The 26,163-nt window shown below is 37.7% G+C and overlaps 1 protein-coding gene and 1 non-coding gene across 2 annotated transcripts in view; both read right to left on the bottom strand.

The window, feature by feature from the left end:
* Positions 1-550: 550 nt before the first annotated feature.
* The window catches only part of LOC134799898 (uncharacterized), a 47,552-nt gene continuing 21,939 nt past the window's right edge, over positions 551-26,163 (bottom strand). Inside the window, exon 2 of the mRNA XM_063772333.1 lies at positions 551-2,098. Coding sequence (XP_063628403.1) covers positions 1,121-2,098 — 978 coding nt within the window. The 3' untranslated portion in view covers positions 551-1,120. The remainder of the gene's footprint in view (positions 2,099-26,163) is intronic.
* LOC134800407 (U6 spliceosomal RNA) lies at positions 10,940-11,043 on the bottom strand. The gene has a single exon (XR_010145529.1). It is a non-coding gene; the product is annotated as a U6 spliceosomal RNA (small nuclear RNA).

Genomic DNA, 26,163 nt, shown 5'->3' on the forward strand with positions numbered 1-26,163 from the left:
CTTAGGCATTGTTAAAAGGAATAAAAAACAATTTCTTATAACGACTAGAGTCTGTTCGGAAAGAGAAGAGTCGTGGAAAATATTGGGCTCCATACATTCCACGACTCTTCTCTTTCCGCACAGACTCTAGCTAAAGTTGCGTCTATGTGTATTTAGGAATGAGTAAGTTACAGTACGTATTCTCAAAATTTCTGTAAACTTTGATGAGAAACTGATGAAAGTTTCCACTTAGAAAGTTCCCGTTCAGATTAGGGATTTTTACCTACTCAATGTTCTTAACTGTTCAAACTGTTGACGCTTGCTTCATTTAACATTTACGCTATATTTGGGGCATTATCTATGAAAAGGGACCTTATTGTCGATGGCGCTTACGCCGCACATGTATTTATATCGGAGCATCGTTAATAATGGCGTAAGCGCCATCGACAATAAGGTCCGTTTTCATTTTCATAGATAACATCACATTTACGCAACTCATTGGCGTCTATTTCAAGCACATGTCAAGTGTCATAGAAATCGAAACTATTAACTACTGTAAAAGGTTTGGCTTTTCATGGGAGCTGTACAATTTTTAAAAATTCTCTTCGGCACATTGCTATGTGTATTTATACTATTTATTTCGGTAGGTATCAATCAAGTGATTTTATAAGCCTTTGCCAATGGCGTCAGTCCAAAACCGAACACTACTGTTACCGGCTTAACTTGACCAGAAATACGGCGAAATTTACTATGATTTCTTCAACTTCTGCGTGTTTTATAGTGAAAACATTATTCGTGTCAAAAGGTGACTTTACATTTGAGTGTCCTAGTCTATTTTTTTTTTAGCCTTTTTAAATGACTCAATCTTTAAATAAGCCCTGAACTGAGAATAAATTATATAGGTAACTAACCGGAAACATACATATAGGCGTATGGCGTATTGGCGTGTTTATGGTCAAGTTTTAATAAAACCGGTAAATATCATCAGATTTCCACGTAAACATGGAAACCACGACAGTGATCAGAATTGCATCAAAATCTCATTTCTTCACAGATTCACTTTGAACCATAGTCTTATTCACACAGTCACTCACACTAAAAATATCACTATTAAAGGCAGTGTTAGGTAATAATTTTAAGTCTACTTCGCTCTGAGATCTACTGTCTCGAAGCCTGAGTCGGAGATCGTGGCTACTTTAGGTGTGGTCAGTTCCGGTGGGTGTTCTCTTGAAAGGGAGGATCGCTTGTGTCGCGGGGGCGGGACAGGCGCGGGCGGAGGGGTTTTCTTCAGGAAGCTTTTGATTCTCATGCCTCCTCTGTAGTAGTACAGGTAGAAGCCGGCGAGGACGGACACAGCGACAAGCAGCGCGACGACGGCCACAACGACGCCGTACCACGCGCTGCTGGACGTGCTTTCTTCCGGCGCTGGCACGGTTGGCCGTCTGCCAGGCGGCACGTAGCTCGGTCTCGGCCTTCTTGTAGTAGTCACGAAGCGATCTCCAATAGCTATGTCCGCGCAAGCTCTGAATTCCTCCTGCGGCCCGCAACCCACTGCCCCGGTCCCGTTCTCACAGGTACCCCAGTTATTTCCGGCTATATACCGCCATTGCAACACGCAGTGCGCGCATTCCAGGCCCTCTGGCAAGCGGTACTTCATCTCGTAAACTTTATTTCCGTCGCGCGGGTAGTATTTGGTGCCGTCTCTCCCGTCGATTTTTAGGACGTTTTTGTCTAAGCATTCCTGGGTGGTGGTTTTGGGTTCCTCGCAGACTCTGAATTCGAAGAAGCCGTTATGATTGGCGGTCAGTTCGACTTTGATTGTTATGGGATCTTGAGGGGCATATCTTCGTACGATGACGCCTTTCCCGAAGCGTCCGCCGAGCTCGTGGGCGCGGGGCACGGGGGCGTCCCAGGCGTCCCCGCAGACCCCACACTTCCCCTCGTTCTTCTTCCACTGCCGCGTGAAGCCGCCGCAGTACAGCTCGTGGTCGTTGTAGTTGTGGGGGGTGTCGAAGCCGAACCGCCACGCGGTGGCGCGGGAGGGGGGCTCAGTGAGGCGACCGTGGCCGCTGGCTGGCGAGCAGAGCACTGCTAGCAACCCCACCACGCACCATATTATCTGGAAAGATGAAAAAGGACTATGAATATTTAAATTATTTATAAATAAGTATTTATGGTTTGAATGTTTAGACGTATAAATGAGAAACTACAGTAAACTTAACGGTGTATGAGTAGGTGGCTTAGTCTTAACGTGTAGGTAATAATAATAGTGACTATTATTATATTTTTAATGTAAACGAAACTTTATTGCTTCCTGTTAAAACTGATGATTTCTAATTCACTATTTGTATATGTTATCATTCCCTGAATTCCCTATTATTGTAACGTAAGTTGTTGTTATTTTTACTTTTACTTAAGATTTTAAGCCAGCCTTGGCCTCAATCAAACCGTTTTATTCGATGCAATGGTGCCTTAATTTCCACGTCTGATCATCGATTATGGTCCGATTTTCCACGCCTGATCCAATTAAAACATCCATAGGATCATCTTCTTACACAACATTACGTCAGTGACCAATTGATAATATGCACCAATTCCTTCGACCGCTTTCTCAGCTTATAATGGCCGCTCTTCACGCGCTGTGGGATTGTATCTATTATTACTATTATTAGAGACCACAAAACTTCGATAGGTATAAATTTATTCATAATGTTTCAGTGTTTTATTGTTTGAAGCGTGGGTAAAGTCCAAATTACGCTATTGAGATTTTATCACGGAATGTTGTTTGTTTACGGCAACACTTAGCTTACGAAATGTGGTATATATATTTGTTTTTATTATTATGCTTGTTTTGATTACAATTTAAATTGTATAACCTGCGTATGACGACAGATAACGATACCTAATTAATATTACTTAAGTGTTAATTGCTTCATCTAACTATAGTAACTACCCATCTAAAAGCCTTTTAATGTCGTAAACCTAAATCCTTTTTAATATATAGGTATATATATATAGACACCCCATCAAACTTAGATTCGGAACTTTAAGTAGGAGCAGATCATAACATAATCACTAACATTTTTCATTTAAATTAAAAATGACTACGATTCTTGAATCAGAAAAAATCTTGATTTTATGTGTCGATACATTGTAGTTTCTCTAGTTAGGTATCAAAAAAACATTACAAATTAAGTAATAAGTAAGTAACCTTTTTATCATACCTAATGATATAACAAGCAACAATGCAGGTAATGATAATGAGTATCTCAGGCCATTGACACCCGGCATGATGTTACGTTTTGCAAAGCGCCAGTCATCTCCATGCGTTCTGCCCACATAACGTCGTGGTCTTGAGAGCTATCGCGGTAGCAACATCGCTTACCCACTAGTCTTAAGCGAACCAGTATTGAGAGTGATCTTGAAATATGTTTTTTAATCTTTACGCCTGATTATAAGCTCTTACCGTACTCTATGGACACTTGCAACTGTAGCGGTATATAGCAAGCATGTTGCCCACACTCTATAAGTATAGATACAAGTGTTCACATGTTTAAGGGATACTTAAATGCAGTTACATTTCACAATTCACAGCCTTAGGTACCAATACACTCCTAACATCCTTGGCAGCTCTGTTCATTTTGTTCAATAGTACCTACAATTTTATATTGTACCATCAGGTTAAAAGTTCTTACTCTCCTCTCCTTACTCAATTATAAACTTCCTGTTTTACTACACCCTTATCAGGGTCCATGTATGTGTATAAAATACCTGGTATGCAAATAAAAATCTCCATATCTCTACCTCAAATTTTGTTTGCTGGTGAAAACGTGCTAAAGTCAACTTTAATTTATTCTTATTTTTCTGATGATCTATCTAAACCTTGGCAGTGTCTTGTTGGTTGGTGAAGCAGTACGGTATTGAACTTGGCTCCCGTTTTCATATTTCTGTTTTGACGGGTCACATTCACATTGTACTAGTTCTGAGGTTTAAGAAGCAACGGGAAAACAATAGTACGAGTACAAGCACTTCGTGATCGGATAGACGTGTAGATGGTAATGGGAGTAGGTGTGTAGTTAAATGGTAATGTGATTTCGCGTTTTACGGTATTCGCGGAATACTAACATCACGGAATAATGTTACTGGGAAAAGTAGGAAAGGACGTGCGACACGTTTTGCGTTTTAAGGATCTTTGGTAATTAAAGGATGACCAACGAAGCTGAAGAAAGTGGCCAAGTTGCTGATGTGGCTAACTTTATGCTAACCACGGTTTTTTTCGCCAGTAGTCATAACGAGCAGTTTTGTTGGAAGCTGTTTATTATCTCATCATCATCATATCAGAAAATACACGTCCACACTTCCACAGTAGGGCACAGGCGGCACAGGCCTCCCTCGAGAATCTTCAGTGATTGGTCGTACACTGTCCTTAGCCAACGGTTCTCTGCAAATTTAATTACACAAACGGGTCTACCGCGATATAATTTCATTGTTTTTACCTTTAATTCCGACGTTTCAGCTGAGTTGCACCAGCTGTGGTCACGGAAAGACTGACGTCCCAACGTTGGGAAAGCTGAAACGTCGGAATTAAAGGTAAAAACAATGAAATTATATCGCGGTAGACCCGTTTGTGTAATTAAATATGTGTACAAAACGCGAGAGTTTAAAGTGTTATATGGTTCTCTGCAAGCTTGACGAGCTTTCTGTCCCAGTTTCTCAACGGTTTTACGAATGGTTTTATTTTTACGATCAATGTAACCCGCTAACTTGCACTTAAGTCTGGCAACTCTAAGTCTAAGCTAAGCCATTATGTGTGTACATTATGTACTTTAACTAAACCGAGACTGTCGGCGAGACACCACTAATTTGTTTTTTATTGATTTGCTAAATATCTATGACCATGACACTGAGCTCTGAGGGAAATTAAGCCTGTGTAAATCGAGTATCAATTTCAATATCTGGGAGTCCGAGCTTTACTCGAAAAACATGTAAAAACTCAAAAATGCGCCTTTTCCCAGAGATAAGACCAGACCAGAGATCGTTTTTTTTTAATGTATAAATAAACAAGAATTGCTCGTTTAAAGGTATAAGATTTAATCCTATTTAAATAATCAAGATAAGCTTAAAGTTTTGTAAAAACGTGTGAACTGGATGACAATTAAAACAATTTTTGTCACACTGCCTAGATAAGCGGCCTAAAATGTTTTTCCGACAGATATTCTCACAAAGGTTCAGTTCGATGATGCAATGACCTATTCTCATCAGTGAGAAAGTGAAATGACGGGTTTTTTGTGAGCCGATCTGGTACAAATCATTGATGCGAACCAAACTGCGAAGGTATTGACAGTGACGATTGGGTATTTCATAGTTTGTTTTATCGTTTAAAATGAGTAGCTAGGTAATTGACCGCCGAGAAGGTCTCCATTTCAGCTTGGGCAAAAACTTTCGTATATCCGGATGTTCTCCTCTAAAGGTCGCAATTTTCAACCGATTCTTGTGAAATTTTGTGAGCGCTATAACTGCGAAACGAATTTCGCAAATTGCGGGCATCTTTCTCTGTCACTCTAATTACGCCTTCATTGGAGTAAAAGAGAAAGATCCCCGCGGTAGCCCCCCAGGTTAAATGATTAAACAGATATCTTTGTCGATTTAGCTTTTTGAAATGTTTCCGATTTAGCTTTTTGAAATGTTTCTGTGTATTTAATCTTTTAGTTGCCTAATAGGTACTTAAGCTATAAATCTATCCTCCTTATCACGAACCAATAGTAATGTCTTACGTGTGTACCACTTATGGGGCCTTGTCAAGGCCTTTTTAACACATCGTGAGAATACTGCTGTAATCACCATTGTTTAGACGAATCTATAGTTTTTACTGACGTTTCTAATGTGGTAAGTGCTTGTATTAAGTATTTTTTGATTAAAAGAGTAATTATAGGACGTTTTTTCAAGTTTCTCCAATGTGAAAATATTGCTAAATTAACTATAGTTTGTCAAAGGACTGTCTCGTTTCAAACATAGACAGAGAGAATTATACTATCATTGTCGTAAAAGAAAAGGATGAGTAAGTATAGCTTTTTTGTTCTTATTTACTGAAAATTTGGTTTGATCAACTATAAGAGCCTACTACTTAACGTAAGTACTTATTTTTTTTAATAACAAAATTAATTAGGTTTACTGCAAAGTGGTGTGTCAGCTGCGTGGTAGCCGTGTAGTTCTCATACAAGTTGCAGCTGGGATGCAGCCCTTTATTATAGGTAGAGTCCGTCAAAAGTGTCAAAACTAATTTTGTATCGACTTGACATTCTTAGCAAGCTACAGAGTGGGGAATCTCCACCATAAAAGTCAAACGGTGAAAATATCGCCTGGTATCAACCAAAGCTCACTTATTTTGGTATTAATAAGGTTCACTATATGGCTATGAAGTTGTGGTGGTAATTAGCAAGTTTTGGTTGTAAACTGACGATGACAGCGTTTTACACAAAAATAAAACGCTAATTAAATAACTTACCATATTCGAAACCTAAGAATAATATTGAGAATGGCAACATTGTGTTGTCGGTCGTATTGTCCTTTTCTAGCATATACGTCCCTCTCTCTCTCTCACATTCCCACCACAGAGCAGTTGGTTTTGACAGGTGTTTGACAGTTACCGCCAAAACAAATTTCCAAGTCATTGTCTCAAAATTATACATATTTACACCAGGCAGGATTAAAACTTTAGGTTTCGAATATGGTAAGTTATTTAATTAGCGTTTTATTTTTGTGTAAAACGCTGTCATTAAACAACTGTACCGATATTCGAAACCTAAGAATAATATTGAGACGTGTTTGTTATCGCCTGGTGGTGGGAAGACGCCAAGCCAATGTGATTATACATGTACTTATTATGTATATGTAATATTATTATATTACGAGTGTTTAATTAATTATGTAGTACACCCTTTATTTTAACACCTGTGAGGAGAGAGGTATTATGTAAAGCATAAAATTTGATATACCATTATATTATGTTACTAACTTTGCATTTCATATACGTACTTAATGTACTTATAAATGTTCAAAGAGAAAAAATGAGTCACCACAATGGTGCTATACTTAATTATATGTATGTGAAAACTAGGTAAAAGAAGATGAGATAAGTCAGTCTACTCTTCAAGGAGCATACAACATCTGTGATAAGGAGTGATTTAATTCAAGTATGAAAAGAATAAAATCATAAAGTACTCGAGTAGTTTTTATTATTTTATAACTCCCAATTATTAACAAATTTGATAATAATTATCTAGTAAAGTAAGCAGTTGCAGGAATATAACAAGGACAAGACCTTTCTTATTTCCAGAATCCCTGGGGATTAAGTAGACGAATATTTTAAATATTCGTTATAATTCACTATCACTACCCACAAAGTTAATATTGGGTACCTACTTACTAAAATGTCATAGGGAATTACTGAATTCCTTTAATGACTGTGAGTCAGTGTGAGCTATATACTTGGTTATAGCTATAAAATGCATTTAATCCTTTGTACGCTTTACTAACGCGAACGCGAGCTAATGTACCTAAACAAACCTTACTTAAAATTGTGAAGGTTACTTTGAGAGCTTAAGCCATAACATAACACTCATGTGGGCACGCCTAGTTATGACGCTTTTTGGTGCTCTTGGCGTTCAAATGGTTAATATAGAAATGCCACAGAACCTTATCAATTATATTTGTAAAGGTGCAGGCTCATTCTGCTTATATTCATGTTTAGCTATCATCAAGTGACCTTAATTGTACTCATTAATTTCTATATATGCAGTAAGAGTAGTTTACCTTATCTGGTGCCTACTAGTAGGCATAAGCTTGATTGGTTCTGAACGCTAAAGTGGTTTAATTTATGTAAACCATTCATAGCATTGCTTAATTCTGAATATTCAGTTTCCTCTTTCCAGTGTGTAAATTATTAAGAATAAGGTACTTAATTCGAAACCTTAGCTCATCGCATATGTGTTTTTAACCAAAATGCAAATTTGTGTGTTTATTTAGTGATCATACATTATTTGCAATAACTGTGCGGACCATGGGGTCCCCGACCTTTTGCCGGGCACCCGTGGGCCCAAAGCCAACAGCGCAGAGGCCCTTTAAGAGGGACCTATTTCATCCAATGCTAGAGTCAACACTTTGTCGAATCTATTTGATATTTATGTATACTTATCCTCCTTATGAACTAAGGATAATTGTAACTTGTTGATATCAAATATACGCCGAATTGTCAATTATTTTATATTTTGAAATACATATAATATTACTGGATTTGGATCAGTGTGCTTTTGAATACTATATCTCTGGCCTACTATATAGGCTAATCTATTAGCATTCCGCCTCCTGGAAGGCAGTCTACAGACTTTTTAGATATATATTCACAGTAGCGCTAAGTGTGTGGACCTAGTTTTCCGACACTTGACTGCATGAGATTATAGTGAACATTTTTTCAGGTCTCGGGCAAGAAGGGTACCTAGATAGGTTGAGGTCCTTAACTTGTGGATTTGGTAAGAGCAAGACACAGGCGGGGTGTAAATTAATTAATCCACCATGTTTCAAGAGATTCATGTGCATTGATGCCTTCAGGTAACGCTGTTCAGATAGACTAACACTTTGGCAGAGTTTTGCCAACATATAATAAATGACTGCATTTGTTTGGGTGTACATGTTCCACACCAAAAACATATTTATATATTTCAATCCATTTTTGAAAGTTTGGCGTTTCAAAATAGCTTCGCCTTTTCGCAAGGCGTGCTCCTGTTTCTCTATTTTATTGTGCAAGCGAACAGTATCACAATGCTATAATTCTTGTATAAATTGAGAACTAGAGGGTCATGCCCTAGGCGTGACCGCCCAGAAGTTGTGCTAGAACCTTTCGTGCAAACCATTCAGTCACTGTTTTTAAAAACCTTTTGTAGTGAGTACATTCCACGTTCTTAAATTTGTTAAACGTGTAGTATCAAACTATGACAAGTCAAGATAAGTGAATTAAGTGGTAACAGTATCTGGTCCGTGCATAGAAGCACTTGCCCTTGAGGTTAGGGCATGGGTAGTTTATAATAAACTTAATCCGTGCATGGGAGCACTTACTGGTTTAAAACTTCCAGGGTCACAATACAGACATAAGGGTGTAAAATACATAATTCATAAACGCCCGTTAGGCCAGTTTTGTATATTTTATTTCAAACATGCTTGTGCAGCACCGCCAGCACATAATAATTTCCCATACCATGGCAGTCAGGGATATAATAATTAAATAGGTAGGTAACCTTGGTCATATCGTGTACATAGGTAGGTACTCGTAAACATGTTAACTGAAAGACTAGTGCTCTCGAGGCAAATATAATTTATGCAACTGTGAGCTGCTCTTACATTGGGATCATATGTATTTATTTCTAGTCTGCCTTAGCAGGCCTAGACTTCAAAGGTTTTTAGATATTCATAGGGCCATTAAACGGACCTTTTGTACACCTTGAGCAGGCTGTTTGTTTCACACTATGAGTAATATATATTGTAAACATAGCTTATTTCAGAATGGAATCGTAAGCTCTGTCGTGTCGTGAGCTTACCGAGCCTGATTTAATTAGAGTCCACAGATTATCTGGACCTTGGAGGATTGACCACTCCTTATTCTAATTATCAATATTCTGCCTGGGCTTATAGTCGAAATTCAGCGACTAAATTTCTTAGTATTATCTATGCCGCCCAAGTTATGAGGCTTAGCGTCTCCAGACCACAATTTTATTTATATATTAGGTTGCAAAGATTTTATCATCTTTAAAATAAAAATGAGTCGAAATAGGCCTGGAATCTTAGGTTATTTTTTACCTTTTATGATTTTAGAAATGTTATTGTAAATAGTAAGTAGTTTTCACTTTTACCACAGTTAATTAGCCCAATTTTGGGTTTAGCCAACAGGGTGTTCGGGACCCTTAGAATAGATTGGTAAACAGAAATGAAAACTCTAATAACGAAGCCTTGCCTATTTCGACTGATTTTTACCCAAAACATTATTTTAAACCCTTTTTACTTTCTCTAAGAGGAGATATTTACAAATTCATCTTTGTAATATTTTTCTGATTGTGGCATACTCGCTCGCTTGTGTTATAACCATATCATTTATATGTCTGACATGCCTTGCGCAGGCTTACATAGGTTATAATATCACCATCAATAACTTGACGTCAGTTTGTGAACGAATCAAAGATTCTTTGGCACACCTTACGCAGGTGGAAACATGGCAGCCTTGCGCAGGCTTAGATAGGTACATAATATATTGGTTTTATCACAAATAACTTGACGTTAGTTTGTGAACGAATAAAAGATTCTCTTAGGCACACCTCACGCAGGTGGAACCATAACAGACGTAGGTTTAAGAATGTCATTCAAATCAAATACCCTGTGGGTAATATTCCCTTAGTTGCGGGTTCCTTGCTCGACAAGGTGAAAGGCTTTAAGCAGGCTTTAACAGGCACTTTTAGAGAGTGTCATTCACGGTGACGCGCAGATTTGCCAAAACTAAACTTTAACTCTACAGTTAACTAATATAATTTGACAATATGAACCAAACCATGCGTCTTCGTCAATGAATCAATCTAAAGATTCCCGTATCGTTAATGCCTTTCCAAATCACAGGCTTCCGATTTTATTTGAAACGTTTACAAGTGTACTATTTATGTAGGTAGGTAGGTAGGCTTAAGAATTGACCCTCTTGTATGTAGTTACGTATATAATTAATAATCAAATTATTCAAATCCAAAATAACACAAGCACATATAGCAACTACATGCAAGAGTTCTTTCCTTAACCTTTTTAGGCGGTAAGTACCTGCTAAGTTATTTATTTAAGTAGGTACCTACCTACATTTTAAACATTTTTTTTTTTTTTTTTTTTTTTTTTTTTTATCAAAGATCTAGTTGGAGAGATATAAGTTGGTAGATAAAGAGTGAAATACTTCACGATTTCGCATGTCATTCTTGCGCAGAGCCATGCTAATCTCTCTCTATGTCTAGTCAGATTTAAGTTTATGTACTGCCGAAGTACTCAGTTTCCACAAAAATAAATGCAATGTTTGCGATGTAGGTTTGTTCGTTACCTTGTGTCCCTCAGAGCGGAAATAGAAGCTCCGCGAAGCGGAGCTTCGTCGACTCCTAAGCGGGTACACATTATTTATCAGCAAGTTTATTACCAAAAAATAAATTTTGCAATAAATATTATATTAACCCGGAACGGGATAAAAAGACAAATTGCTGATAGATACTTGGACAGATAAAACCTACACGTCTATAAGCTTCTACCTTCATACGTAGGTTCTACGTAACACGTATTAACTATCCGATCCTTTCGTATTCGAAAACACAAATCACTTGAAAACTGAAGGGTATGCCTCCACAGATCACCATTTAAGTATTATAATTTCAACCGTTATTATACACACACACAAATATTTAAACTAACAAGACTCTGAAGAGACTTAATGTAGGTATAAAATTAAATTATAATGGTGACACGTGCACGCTTTACCAGCTCGATGTGTTTTCTAACATGTGTTTTAGTATTTTCATTGGCATAGCCACGGTGCGCGCAGGCAGCCTTTGAAAACACTTGCACATCACTATTCCGGATCGTTTTTATTTGCTAGATAGTTTAACGGACAACTAAATTTAAATATTTATTTCGAACGGCAAAAGCCGTTAGAAACTGTTTTTCAATATAGTCAGCTAAACTGGGGTACAAATTCAAAAACTCACCAGCAGTTTAGCTTCACGACCTTCCAGATGGAAAAACAGCAAGCCAATGACTTGGAAATTTGTTTTGGCGGTAACTGTCAAACACCTGTCAAAACCAACTGCTCTGTGGTGGGAATGTGAGAGAGAGAGAGGGACGTATATGCTAGAAAAGGACAATACGACCGACAACACAATGTTGCCATTCTCAATATTATTCTTAGGTTTCGAATATCGGTACAGTTGTTTAATGTGATATTTTACAAAGTGGCGTTACCACGTTATCGCTGTCAAGTCAGTGCAGAGGTCATTTAAGACGGACGACTCTTCTTTATTAATTAATAATTATATTAAATGATACGTTACCTAAATATACCCATAGAAAATGTTTTGCCTCTAAAATATAGTATTTATTCATACAGTTAAAAAATGCGCGTAAGATTTATTTGAACAAGATAATCGTGATTAAACATATACCTAAATATAATAACCACTAAAATGGGAATGATATTTAAAAATGCAGTTTGTTTGCCAATAAACTCAGCCTTGAAACTATTACTTACCCATTTAAAATTCAATGCATTTGCAAACCATATTCCCAAGTACATACGTAACAAAGCGTTACATAAACCTACTTTATGAAACCTAACGAGGTTTGAAACAAAAATATCATTGAAATGCACGTTGCATCGCACCTTTTGTAGACCGCCGCATCCACCATTGACTGTATAGAAATTTAAACAACACAAAAATAAAAATGCCGACTACGTCGTCGTTATTATTCAGTATTTAAGGACGAATTTCGATTAATTTATATATGCTAGAGGTTAGGGCAGCCATTTTGATATTGCATTTTCCCGCCATGACCAATGTTGCCACATCAAAACAAATGGCGTTTGTTTGGCAACGCGGGTCAGTTCGAAACGTGACAGGCATGCATGCAGATAAATAGATTGCTACAATAAATTAAATCTGTGCTTTGATGTAAATTAATTTGATTTAATTTTATGCTTACTTAATAGAGCGTTGATTCGACAATAATTTTTAATGGCATGTTGTATACTCTGGCAAGTTGGCTTTGTCATTAGAAAAAGGTAACAAATTTGAAAAATGTAGGCGGGAAGGATCTCCCATACAACATTATCAAAACTACACAACGGGACTTAATCGCGTATTTAAGTTTTAAGATTTACCTCCGACGTTTCGAGGACGGCGTTGTCCCCGTGGTCTCGGAGAAGACTGGCTCAAATTGACATCAACATCTTCTATACTCTGTATCTTTAGGTATTTAAATAAAAGTAAACAAATAATTTGTACATTTTCGGGTAGTTATAAAATTTATTGGTTAACCACCACAACAAAACCACCTGGATCTGTCACTGAACGACCTGACTTTAACCTACATTATTTGATCATGTAATGTTTTCATCTACCCTCAACTGGCTTAAGGAGCCATTTGAGGGTAGATTTTGTTTACTTTTATTTAAATACCTAAAGATACAGAGTATAGCCGCGCGAGTTTTTCGAACTACCCGCACTTGGTCTTGTTTATCAGTTTGAACGTTTTGCGCACTAGGGATGTTACTCTGTCGACACACAACACTAACGATATTCGATTTATCGACTGTCGATATTCGTTTCCGTTAACGTTCAAACTGATAAACAAGACCAAGTGCGGGTAGTTCGAAAAACTCGCGCGGCTAGAAGATGTTGATGTCAATTTGAGCCAGTCTTCTCCGAGACCACGGGGACAACGCCGTCCTCGAAACGTCGGAGGTAAATCTTAAAAATTAAATACGCGATTAAGTCCCGTTGTGTAGTTTTGATAATGTTTAATAATCGTGAAAGTTTAAATCAGTGCTCCCAGACAAAGTTGACTTACCAGAGTATATTAAGAAAATGGTTTATGATCAGTAAAATAAGTTTCGAGTGATCTTTCACATCCGCTTCCGGTGAGTTCTCGCTTTGGCGGTAAACCAGTAAACCACAACTTCACGCTCTATGGAAACCAAGGTATTCTAACGTATTACCTTTCATCAGCTTTATGTTATGAGTTAATAAATCAGCCCGTTTAAAGAAATATACGCAATGTATCTTATGAGGAAGTGTTAAGTAATGTGTTTGTTATATTATGATTATGATCGATATAAATATTAAAGTCTGTCAAGCCATTTCCATCAGTAGAAAAGCGGAAAATTTAAAAATGTGAGCGCGAAGGGTAATCGTCCCATAGAAAATTTGAATTTCGCAGCTTTTGCTACTGACAAACTTGTTTCACCGGCTATATGTTATGTTTTAAATAAATCTCTTACTTGAACACTTGACCACCCGTACCTCGTTGAGGAATAAAAATACATGGTAAGAATAATACAGTAGTTACACACCTCTTGTTTTGTGCTTAGACCTAGGTATTTAAAAATTATAAATCTTAAAATAAGAGCGTTGTCCCTGCTCTTTGCCAAGGGCTCACTTTCGCACACACTCGTTTTTAGGGTTCCGTACCCAAAGGGTAAAACGGGACCCTATTACTAAGACTTCGCTGTCCGTCCGTCCGTCCGTCCGTCCGTCCGTCTGTCACTAGGCTGTATCTCACGAACCGTGATAGCTAGACAGTTGAAATTTTCACAGATGATGTATTTCTGTTGCCGCTATAACAACAAATACTAAAAACAGAATAAAATAAAGATTTAAATGGGGCTCCCATACAACAAACGTGATTTTTGACCAAAGTTAAGCAACGTCGGGAGTGGTCAGTACTTGGATGGGTGACCGTTTTTTTTGCTTTTTTTTGCATTATGGTATGGAACCCTTCGTGCGCGAGTCCGACTCGCACTTGCCCGGTTTTTTACTAAAGCGATGGGTCATAGGTAGGTACCTACACATAATTTTAATTGTATGGTTAACTCGTTCGGGTCTTTCCTGTTAATTTCGCAAAGTTAAGAGAATAAAAAGCATATTTTTTACCTACACCGGTCCGTTACAGGCGGGATACATTTTTTCTGTACCCAGATAAGAAAAACGTGATAAATGTAGGTACACGAGACGTTAACTTTCCTTGTTTTGTCCACAAAAGGGACCTTTTCCTGAAATGTTTTTAACCCGATTGCCTTAGTAGGATGTAGTATGTGAGGGATGTAGTAGTATAGGAGGTAGTAGGTATGTAGTAGAATGTAGGATTACTAGGTATAGTGTAAACCTGCATACCATAACATCTCGATTAGACACGCAGCCTCACCATTGTTTGATACTTAGCAAAGATGTTTTGAAAACACCTTTTGAACCGGTCCGCAGCCGATCTTGCGGATGATTAGCATTCCCCTCGCGACTTTCGTGAGTGGCATACGAAAGAAAGTGAAAACTTAGCAATATGTTGACCGGAACTTTCGGACAGTGTTATTACTATTACTGGTTATTAGTTGGTAGTAGGTAATACTTGTAATTTAAGAAACGTAATAGTACTCGTAACTGTGTTCTGTTTTACTCTTTATAGCACTAAAACTATTACTTAACTTAATTGCAACTATTTGAAGGTCCAGTCCTTATCAAATGTATTGTAGCGAACTAGGTATTATATCATAATTTATCAATATTGCCAAAGCGTTTGCATAGTACAGATATTTTTGATTGTACCTACTTGCTTGTACTGTACACGACTTACTTTCAGGTTATGTAATCCTTAATAGTTTCCGATCAAATCAAATCGACCCTTACCTTTTTAGGGTTCCGTACCAAAAGGGTAAAACGGGACCCTATTACTAAGACTCCGCTGTCCGTCCGTCCGTCCGTCCGTCCGTCCGTCCGTCTGTCTGTCACCAGGCTGTATCTCACGAACCGTGATAGCTAGACAGTTGAAATTTTCACAGATGATGTATTTCTGTTGCCGCTATAACAACAAATACTAAAAACAGAATATAATAAAGATTTAAGTGTGGCTCCCATACAACAAACGTGATTTTTGACCGAAGTTAAGCAACGTCGGGCGGGGTCAGTACTTGGATGGGTGACAGTTTTTATAGATAATGGTACGGAACCCTTCGTTTGCGAGTCCGACTCGCAATTGGCCGGTTTTTAATGTAGAATAAGAACCCTGAAAAATTATAGCCAAAGCAAGTTCTTGTAACTCTTGTAAGTAACAGCAATTTAGTATTCACGAATACATAATGTATGTTTTCACGAGTATTAATCTATCTGCCTTGCCATCTAACAAACATGCAATGTTTATGCAACCTACAACCAGTACAAAAACCTAAGCATTTAACGACTGTAATTAGTACTAGAAGAAGGCTGTCTAAAATTGAAAAGTAGCCCTGAAAGTTGCTCTGTGCACTTATAAGTCTTGCAAGCAATGAATTGCATCAGTAAAACTGGTTGGGTTAGGTTCACTGAACCATACCGATGTCCATAAATGTTATGGTCCTGTAAAAGTATGGCTTGGAACCGTAGAAAGGTACGTGTATAAATAGTATGACAAAGGGCAGAGTTCTAAAAATTGGGTTTACTATCTTTGTCATATATCTTACTGTGCGAAACTGCGAATATACTATATTTTATGTATATAGCTTACCAAAAAGTTCGTTGTTTAAAATAATCCATATTTTCTGTGCTTTTTTCTCACGAATAAAGTCTAAATTTTTATGAGGTACTTACACAGCTTATCAAACAAACACAGATTATCAAACTTCGCGCTGTATGTACGGTACGGCGTACAAGCACATACCGTTTGAGTTCAAGTCGTATCCGCTCTCGGCTCTCGGAGTCTCAGCTAGAGAGGATAACCATCTCCTATCTTGATGACCCAACTACCTTGTTGTACAAAGTCATATCTCCAACGCTTATCATTTGCCGTACCTATTCAAGACGTTTAACATAACATTTTCTGATCTCATAATTGGAATGGACATTGCTTTGCAGCTTTACCATGGTATTCGTTCATAAATACATTCCTCTCTCTCATATCAGTTGAACCTACCTACCTTTTTTTCCTGCACTTCGCACGGCATCATTTTCATTTACTATTATGGCAATGCACTCTAATACCATCCCTTGCATCGTCATGGCTGTCTTGTATCTTTTCAATATCCATCTTCATATGTTTAACATGGTCAATTTGGACAGTTTCGGGTTACAAAATTTTACAGGGAGACAATGACATCACCAATTTCGCTAGCAATATAATAGCCATGTCACGCGCTGCCATTAGCGTTTCGAACTGGGCCTCAGTAAAGAAGTTGTGAAACCGATGAGCGGTTTTATTCATGGCTAGTGCTTGTGATGCAAATGTCACCATTACTGACGATAACGCAAATTGCTTCTAACTTGCTCTCTCTGGCAAACGGGAATATATGTTAGCGTTCGTACTTATGCGGTTATCACACTGCGCACCTGGTACGATGTGTGAGCGAGTCAGCGCTATGTACGTATATAATCTGTCAAGCCAACTTTGTAAATAGAAACAGGTGCGAAATTCTAAATACAAGATCGACCCTTTATGCTTACATTTTTCAAATTTCGGTGCCTTTTTCTTGACACGGTTGGCTTGCCAGACTGTAGTTAGATTATTCTCAAGTTTCTGAATGGTGGGAAATCTTGTCAATTATATAGCGATGTCCTGCTTACACACTGTAGCGGCGTGCGGATCCACATTCAATGTGCAGACGGCCTAGTAATTGAGTGTAGACGGACAGAAAGATTTATGTTGACGGAGTGAAAGAGCTAATTATCGTTTCCCTTTGAACATAATATATGTTGTAAATATATGTTTTTGTTATCAACTGACTGCTGACTGTAGTGACTGTGCATCGACATAACGTAAACTTTATTACAATTTGCAGTAAGGTTTGAGAAGCGCGTATGGGGACATACACTTTTATCAGGATGGCCGAAGGTAAGATTGAATTTATTTTTGAGACATTTCACTTGCAGGTGAAAAATTAAATTGTAAGCTACAATTTGTAACAACAGATTTAAATCGCTGGAGTGGAATAATAGTCGATACCTACTCGTATTGCCATACAATGTGGTATTTTAAGTAAAGGCTTGTATTCGTTTGTAAGTCAAAATTAGGCGACTCTGATATTTCTGATTACCTACTTACTTCCTCAGTGAGGTGATTACCATATAATTTGGGTGTAAGTATATAGTATTTCGTTTTTAATCTGTTTTTCTTACATAAATTTCAATGAAATTCTCAATAATTGTCTGTCTGAGTTTCCATTGCAGCCTTACTTCTGGAAGTTATAGTTAATAGACCATAGCTACTGACACAGATATTTTCACAGATAAGTATACCTATATATAGTATTTTTGTAGTTTTTGTAGTTTTATTTATAGTATTTTTGTATTTAATTTTAGTTGTAATGATATATAGTTTAGATTGTTATTTGTAAGTTTTATATATGTTATTAGTTTTAATTTTTAATTTAATTTTTTATCGATTTTATGTTTAATGTAAATTGTCAATATGTGTTATTTAATAGTTATTTGTTTTACAAGGGGGCAAAGTTGTTGTTTAACCGCTCGTGCTAATATTGATACCCGAGCAAGCGAAAGAGCGGTTCGAAAAATGGAATCTTAAGCGTTGCGAGGGTTTCAAAGCACGAGGGTTAAACAAGATTTGCCCCCGAGTGAAACACAAAAATTTTCACCACACCAATCCGAAGCAAATATTAAATGTAAAATATCAAATAAAATCAAATCCAAATGAATGTTATTAAATATTTATCATCCAAAATTGTCATTTAAAACTCAATTCTACAAGCAAACATAAGAAATCGACTCAAAATTTGCATTTGATTACTTTGCCTCACATGTGAATAAAATGCAACTTTGCTATCAGTTTTTGAAGTGCAAAGTAAGCCTTTCCGAGTTGGTGTGGTGAAAATAAATTTTATTCCAGTATACCTTCTGCAGGCGAGAAACTGGATGTGCAACTATATATTTGCATAAGTCATTCATAGTAATTCAGACTGCTTTCACTCCACGGTTTTGTAAGTCAATAGTCTATTCAACTGCCTAGGTATGTCAACATTATCTTATTGTATCGTAAGTTGCTTAACTAAGTATATCAAGCTAGGGACATCTAAGAAGACCGGCGCTCAGTCATTTATTGTTTATTTACTTTTTAAACGACTTCATTTAACATGAAGCTTATCTTTTTAGAACATGTTAGGTAATTGAGGTTTGTAGTTTAAAAGGGACTCTAATGTGAGTTATGTAGGTAAGTGTAAAGACTTAATAAAAGGACCGATAAGTGCGGTGTAGCTAGTGTAACTAAGCCAACTAAGGGCCACTTGCGCGTTCGAGTGTTAGCCAACTAACTCGGAGTTAACCGTTTATACAGTACAGTTTAACCATGTATAAACGGTTAACTCCGATTTAGTTGGCTAACCCTGGAACACAAGTGGCCCTAAGACCTGGAAAAAGGTTTGACAGTGGACGGACTGGTTGTATACCTAAATCATATAAAGTCATTGATTAGGTAAATTTGTGAAGTCATTGTCGACTTCTGTTCAATGGAATAAATGTTAATTCAACTACAGTCCAAAACGCAGACATATTCGCAGACAATTGGCCGTCCCTACAACGTAGTATCAGGATTTTTTTAAACTCTACCTATGTTACTTAATATTAGGATTTTTTTTTTAATCTCTATGAAAATGAGTAATACATATGTATATTTAATTTAAGATTCTAGAGATAGTTCGAAAAGTGTATATAGTAGTATACCCTATAATGGACACGGAACCAGTAATGGGACAAAAAAACACAATTCCTCTAAAATAAGTATATAAAAGTAGTTTATAAACACTGAATATATTTTTATCATAAATAAGAGTCCTAGAGCTGATTATGTTTGAATTTTCATTAAATTCGGTTATTTTTTAAGAAATGTGCGTCAACCCAAAAGTTGTCGTGCCACTGAAAAAAAATATCACTAAAAATTCTTAACAACTTCGCTAAGAGAGGTGAGTTAATTTATTAAATTTTAATTAATTAATACTTGATGAAAACTAGAATGTGTTTTGTTAATTGCATTTACCATGAGATAAGGTATACAACTAGGGTTTGCACGACGGATCCGAAATGTATGGGAATATCCGCGGATCCGGATCCAGATCCGGATAATTTCATACATTTCGGATCCGGATTGCAAACCCTATATACAACACACTATGTTGTGACTCCACAGATGTAAAAAAATAGTGGTATTTGGCCCAATCCCATTATATAGGAGCTGTAAAACTGCATACCTCCTATGATGGGACAATTGACATAATGATGCTTGCCATGCCATAATTTCATGTTTTAAACAATACAGAAGTAAAATGTAGTTACGAAATATGTCAACCAGGAGGTATTCTCGGACTTAGGATAAATTAATATCGTTTTTCCAAACTTTTATTTAACTTGCCTTGTTAGTTAGTGTGGGTCAAATCTTGGTAGCTGAATTTGACCCACTTTTCGATTTCCGATTCAGTTAAAATTTTGTGTAAGTACGTAATTAAGTATGCAAATCGGATGATAAATTGATAAAGCAATACATATTATGATAACATGGACTTGATCTGATGATGGAGACAGGAGGTGGCCATGGGAACTTTATCGCAATAAACCCTAACTAATTGTGTTTGGGTATATTATTAGAACTGTCTCGATGAATCTAATACAATAATAATTGGCTGTGGAAAGAAAAATACATTCAGCGATAAAAGCTTATACCAAAAATTTATTTTTTTGCCATAACTTATTCCCCATTTCAATATTTTATACTGATAGAGCAATGTCCATTATAGGGGGCCCATTACTGGATCCACGTCCATTACCGGGGGCCCAGTACTGGAGCTTTGGTGTCCATGACTGGAGAAAAAAGCATAGTTTTAATTTGTTAATTATGTGGAAACTCATTGCAGTATCTTTGATACAACACGCCTAAAACATGAAAGGCGGATAGGGCTTTCATCTTTTAACACGCTAAGCGGAAGACCATTTACATGTACAAGGGAAATAGCATAAATACTCCAAATTTCCACTTAAATGTCCCATGACTGGTGCTGTTACTATACATGTTTATAAATTTTATGATACTGACTATGTATTAACAGTATAATTGTCTTGGCATCCTGCAGCTGTAAACTTATACCTAGTGTTTGTCTGAATAAAGAATGGAAAGCTTTTAATCTGTCCTTGTAGCAAATAACTATTATCGTATATCACAACTTTCGCTAATAACAGCATTGACCTTTCACAACGCCGGCGCGTGTTCCAAGCCCTTTCCTTTCCATTTTGAAATAATACATCACTCGTATAATATTGAGTATACAATATAATTATCGCAAAGAGAAGGCAAATTATCTCAATTCCGCTTTATGTAAGTTTGGTAATGCGTTTGGAAGTGTCGAAGTTACGTGCGAATGGGGATGCGCACGACTTCGCGCATGCGTGGCAATCGTGCCGTGGTAATTGGTCAACATTAGTTTCTTTCAGACTCCTTATCCTAAGATATATTGAAGAGCCAAATTAATCCTCATACTTAAGCCTAATTTTCTTGTCCAACACCTAGTGGTCTAGCATAAGTTGCGTTGCGCGAGTCCATACTTGAAGTCGCTTGATGTATGGAGTCGCGCGCGAGAACGCAACTCATGCTAGACCGTATAGTGTGCCTTGTGCAGCATCAAGTGAGCAATGTGACAAGGCGCATTACTCTATTACAAGAACACAACATAAAATTGCAACACTTAATCGGCGTTCTAAATATTTCTGTTTATTTTCCAGGAAATCGTCGTAAAAGCAAAATATACCCATTTCATCCTCGAGTTGTATCGTTTCTAGGATAAAAGTGTTAATGTTTTACTTTAATTTTTGCAGTATAATTTAATTGCAATATTTGCAATGAGAGAAATTTTCCTGTAAACGGTCTAAGAAAAAGTTGAGAAACACAGAAACAGAAAATTATTTAAATACTGTAATAAATTGATATTCATAAGATTTTAGCGTTTGAACCATAAATACTAATAAATAGTGTTTATCGTGTAGTAGATTATCGACCGTTATAACAGATATTTTACCGTTCAGTTCAATGCCACTAAATTAACTATGAATGGGATTGCAGAAAATGCGCAGTGCCGCTTCGACTAACTGCAGTTTGATTGGTTTCTTGTTCATTTATGTACATTATTTACAACGTTTTCTAGGCAATCGTCATCTATGTATAGCGGTATAGTAATCCCATGTTGCAAATAATGTCGTTAATGACCTCAACCCGACCCCCGGGTAGCCTCAACCGTGCACAAGTTGCCGGCAACGGTGCTCGGTGTATAAAGCTTCAGTTCCACTGAGGCGGAGATGAGAGGAATTAACTAATAAGGTTGTAATCCAGTCGGTCTTTTATTAACATAGAAAAAGACGGGTAGTCTATCTCGCCGCGAGATAGTGTCGCGCCAATCATGTGCTAGGCCTACAGCTGACAGCTGAGTGAAGAAGAGATGTGATTCAGTGATTACAACCAACACATGCGGGTCTGCAAGTCCGTAGGTACGCTTCTCCGGTGTGTGAGAATATTATGCACGAGTATAGCGATGTCTCGCTCGCACACCGCAGCGCAGAGGCTTGCGGATCCGCAATCCGCATCCCATGTGTAGAGCGGCTATTAAGTAGGTAGTATTAGCCCAAACACACATTCCGTCCGTTGCTTGTAGTAGGTAATATGTGAATGATTGTTATTAGGGCAGGGTAAAAACCGGACCCTATTACTAAGACTCCACTGTCCGTCTGTCTGTCTGTCACCAGGCTGTATCTCATGTACCGTGATAGCTAACTAGACAGTTGACATTTTTACTGATAATGTATTTCTGTTGCCGCTAGGGCATGCTCCCGGGAATTCCCGGTTCTCAAATTACCGGGAATTTTATAGTGTCAAAAGAATCGGTACTGAAGACCCGGTACCGGTACTTCCCGGTTCTCATCATATGACTATTTATTCCCAATTCAGTAATAGTAATGTTTTAGTACTTTAGCTCGGGACATTAAATAACATTTAATAATGGTGCTATGAAATGGGGGACCCAAATAACCCAACAAACTAACCTAGTAAAGTAAGTATTCGTGCACGCAGGCCGTGCCGTCATAGTGCTGTGCATCGACTACGCTACGGCCGTGTGGCTGAGTAGCTAGATCAGTGCCCCAAACGCGTTAGTTCCGCGTAGCGTTCCCGGTCGCATTTTTCCCCACCCGAATTTCTACCCATACCGTTTTTTTGTCATTCGCTTGTTTCTCTATTATGAAATATGACCTGCTGACATTTATCCCAACATTTTTATTTCTTAGGTTTAATTTTAATTAATTTTCTCATAAAATGAATACTTTCCAAGTCGTTTTATTCGCATTCTTTTTATTTCTTAGGCGATAATATTACCATGGTCCCACCGCACTGTTTCTTTTCAAAAAACATTTAGTTTACAACTTAGCTAGACGGAGCCCCGCGATCTCCTATTTCTGGGCGGTTTGCCCTTCGGGCATCTGAAGCTACCTAACGAACCTAACCTACTTACACTTTTTTCCCCAAAGTGTAATGTTTTCATGGACGTCACACTAAATTAATAGGTTAGGTAGGTTAGGTTCGTTAGGTAGCTTCAGATGCCCGAAGGGCAAACCGCCCAGAAATAGGAGCCCCGCGAAGCGAGGCTCCGTCTAGCTAAGTTGAAAACTAAATATTTATTGAAAAGAAACAGTGCGGTGGAACCACATGATAACATTATCGCCCAAGAAATAAAAATAATAGACAAAAACGACTTGGAAAGTATTAATTATAAGAAATTGATAGCGTAAGAAATAAAAATGTTGCGATAATTTGAGAATAGAGAAACAAGCGAATGACAAAAAAACGGTATGGGTATCGTGTGGCTTGGCCCAGGCGGAGGCAAAGTGTGCCGGTTAATTTCGTAAAATAGGTTGGAACACCAATTATGTATTTTTTTAATAAATTAAGTTATTTATTAATTCTTAGGCAATTATTTATATCAAAATAAGTCATTCATAAAGATTATACGCTAACACAAACAATTTCTTAAATTTATTCAAAAGACGCCTTGAGAACCGGGAAGAACCGGGAATCCCGGTTCCGGCCCTGCCTAGAACCGGGAAATGACATTCTTGGTACCGGAACTAGACTTGCCGCTATAACAACAAAATACTAAAAAGTACGGAACCCTCGGTGGGCGAGTCCGACTCGCACTTGTCCGGTTTTATGTACTGTATATGTAGTAGATCAAAAACTTCATTGCGAATTTTCGACGAGGGCCCCTACGTTTTATTTCATAGTTGGGTTTCGGTCACGGTCACGGTTGGATAACCCTTCAACTTTTTTGCAATTTAAGGTTCTGTCAAGCGGAAAAATGATGTCAATTGTGTGTTTATTAAGTACTTGTAATGGCTGTGGTAATAGTAAGATAGATTATTTAATCGATTGATTTTGTGTATGTTACTCTGTATAAAATTAAAATTTGGATGACTGTTAGGAAGGTACTTAATTTATTATGAGTTAGTGTACTAAGTCCGCGGTGTTTTTTCCTTCAACAAGTTTAATACTAGGGACCCGTCCCGGCTTTGCACGGATTTACATAAAACCTTAACAAATTATACATCGCATCCATCATATGCATAAAAATTCGATCAGTAGTTTTTTCTGAGTTTATCGCGAACATACATACAGACATACCTAACGCGGCGGGGGACTTTGTTTTATAAAATGTAGTGATGCAGAATGTGTCATTTTCGCCATAAATATGGTTTCCTCGCTATTTCTCAAGTTATCTGTTCCTAAATACGATATATAATAACTAGCGAGCATATATAGTATGTTGACTATGTACGTTGTATGTAGATAGAGTCGACGTCAAAGATATGTTTACATGTGTCGCCTTTACAATATGGAGTAAGGTGCAAAAGTGTAAACATATCTTTGACGCCGACCGACATTGTAATCAGTCAGCCGTTTATGTCCGTAATTTCCAAGAACTTGTTGCTGAACTGCCCTCGCCCTGTCGCTTAATTTAGCACTTCCGAAGTGAATGGAACTGCGTACCTAATACTAGGCAGACAGTTTTTAAAAATTGTAATATTATTATCTACGATAGGTGCTACCGCACATATTACAGTCTGATGCTTTAATTAGTTGGCTTTGATAACTTCGGGTCTAATGTCAGTCGGTGATTCAACGGCACCAAAAGTATATTTGGACTTTTAACGAAAACCATCGCGCTGCTACATCACAAAATTTCTGACTAATCCTAAAAATAATCTTATCATTCTAGGTATTAAAATGACGGTTCGATTTGCCAGTTTTCTATAGGTACCCATATTTTGTACTAAAATGACACATCACAAGTTAGGGCAGTCGAACACAGATTAGTATTAGTGGCGGTAGGCCGTAACCTAATATTGAACCTAAAAATGCTTAATAAAGTTATTATTGAGGCGCTAGCAGTATCCAGTATCCACCCAAGTAACACAAAGTAGCTGAATATTGTTTGAATAATAGAGCATTCCGTACTGTATGCTGAATAAGGTAGCTGTATAACGTCTGTATAAGCGCTTATACAGACGTTATACAGAAGGTTTGGGCGCAAAGTGGGCTAGCCCACGCCGCTTATTACTGAATAACAGTAATGTAATAGCTGTATAAGTGTGTGCCCACACATTGAATCGCTGAATAACACTTGTATAGAGGCTGTCAAAAGCTTCTATACCGCTTTTAAACCAAAGTTATCCAGCTTTGTATAGAATGACTCAGTTAGACACACGTTATGCAGCTTTTGGTTCAAAAGTGCATTGTTACAGAAAATATATGCAGCTATTTGGGTATGATTTGTCTTCCATTTTAATTTGTGAACTCGTGTCAAAGTGTAGTGTCTGAAGTGAATACACAATAAGGACATTACCCATGTATTGATTTGATGTTTATGTCGCAGTCGGATCGTATAATCCGCCGTATTACATTACGGCTAGCCGTTTTCAAAAACAGGGGCGTTTTGAAATGCGGCGGTTTAACGATTAGCCGGATTGAATGCGGCTGAATGAAAATCCGCCGGAATGTATTCGGCGCCATACGTTCTTCAACACGGCTAGCCGTAATGTAATACAGCGAGTCATTAGCCGCCGCTTTGACAGTTTTTAGTTCCCATTTTTAACACCCGTGGCGCTGCCTGACAAACGCTGGGGTGTCCATCAAAAATGGAGTTCGTCGGACTGTTTCTTTTCAAAAAACATTTCTTTCGCAACTTAACTAGACGGAGCCCCGCTTCGCGGGGCTCCTATTTCTGAGCGGTTTGCCCTTCGGGCATCTGAAGCTACCTAACGAACCTAACCTACCTACCTATTGATTTAGTGAGACGTCCGTGAAAACATTACACTTTGGGGAAAAAAGCGTAGGTAGGTAAGTAGG

This window comes from Cydia splendana, chromosome 19 (genome assembly GCF_910591565.1).
Source record: "Cydia splendana chromosome 19, ilCydSple1.2, whole genome shotgun sequence".
Lineage (NCBI taxonomy): Eukaryota > Metazoa > Arthropoda > Insecta > Lepidoptera > Tortricidae > Cydia > Cydia splendana.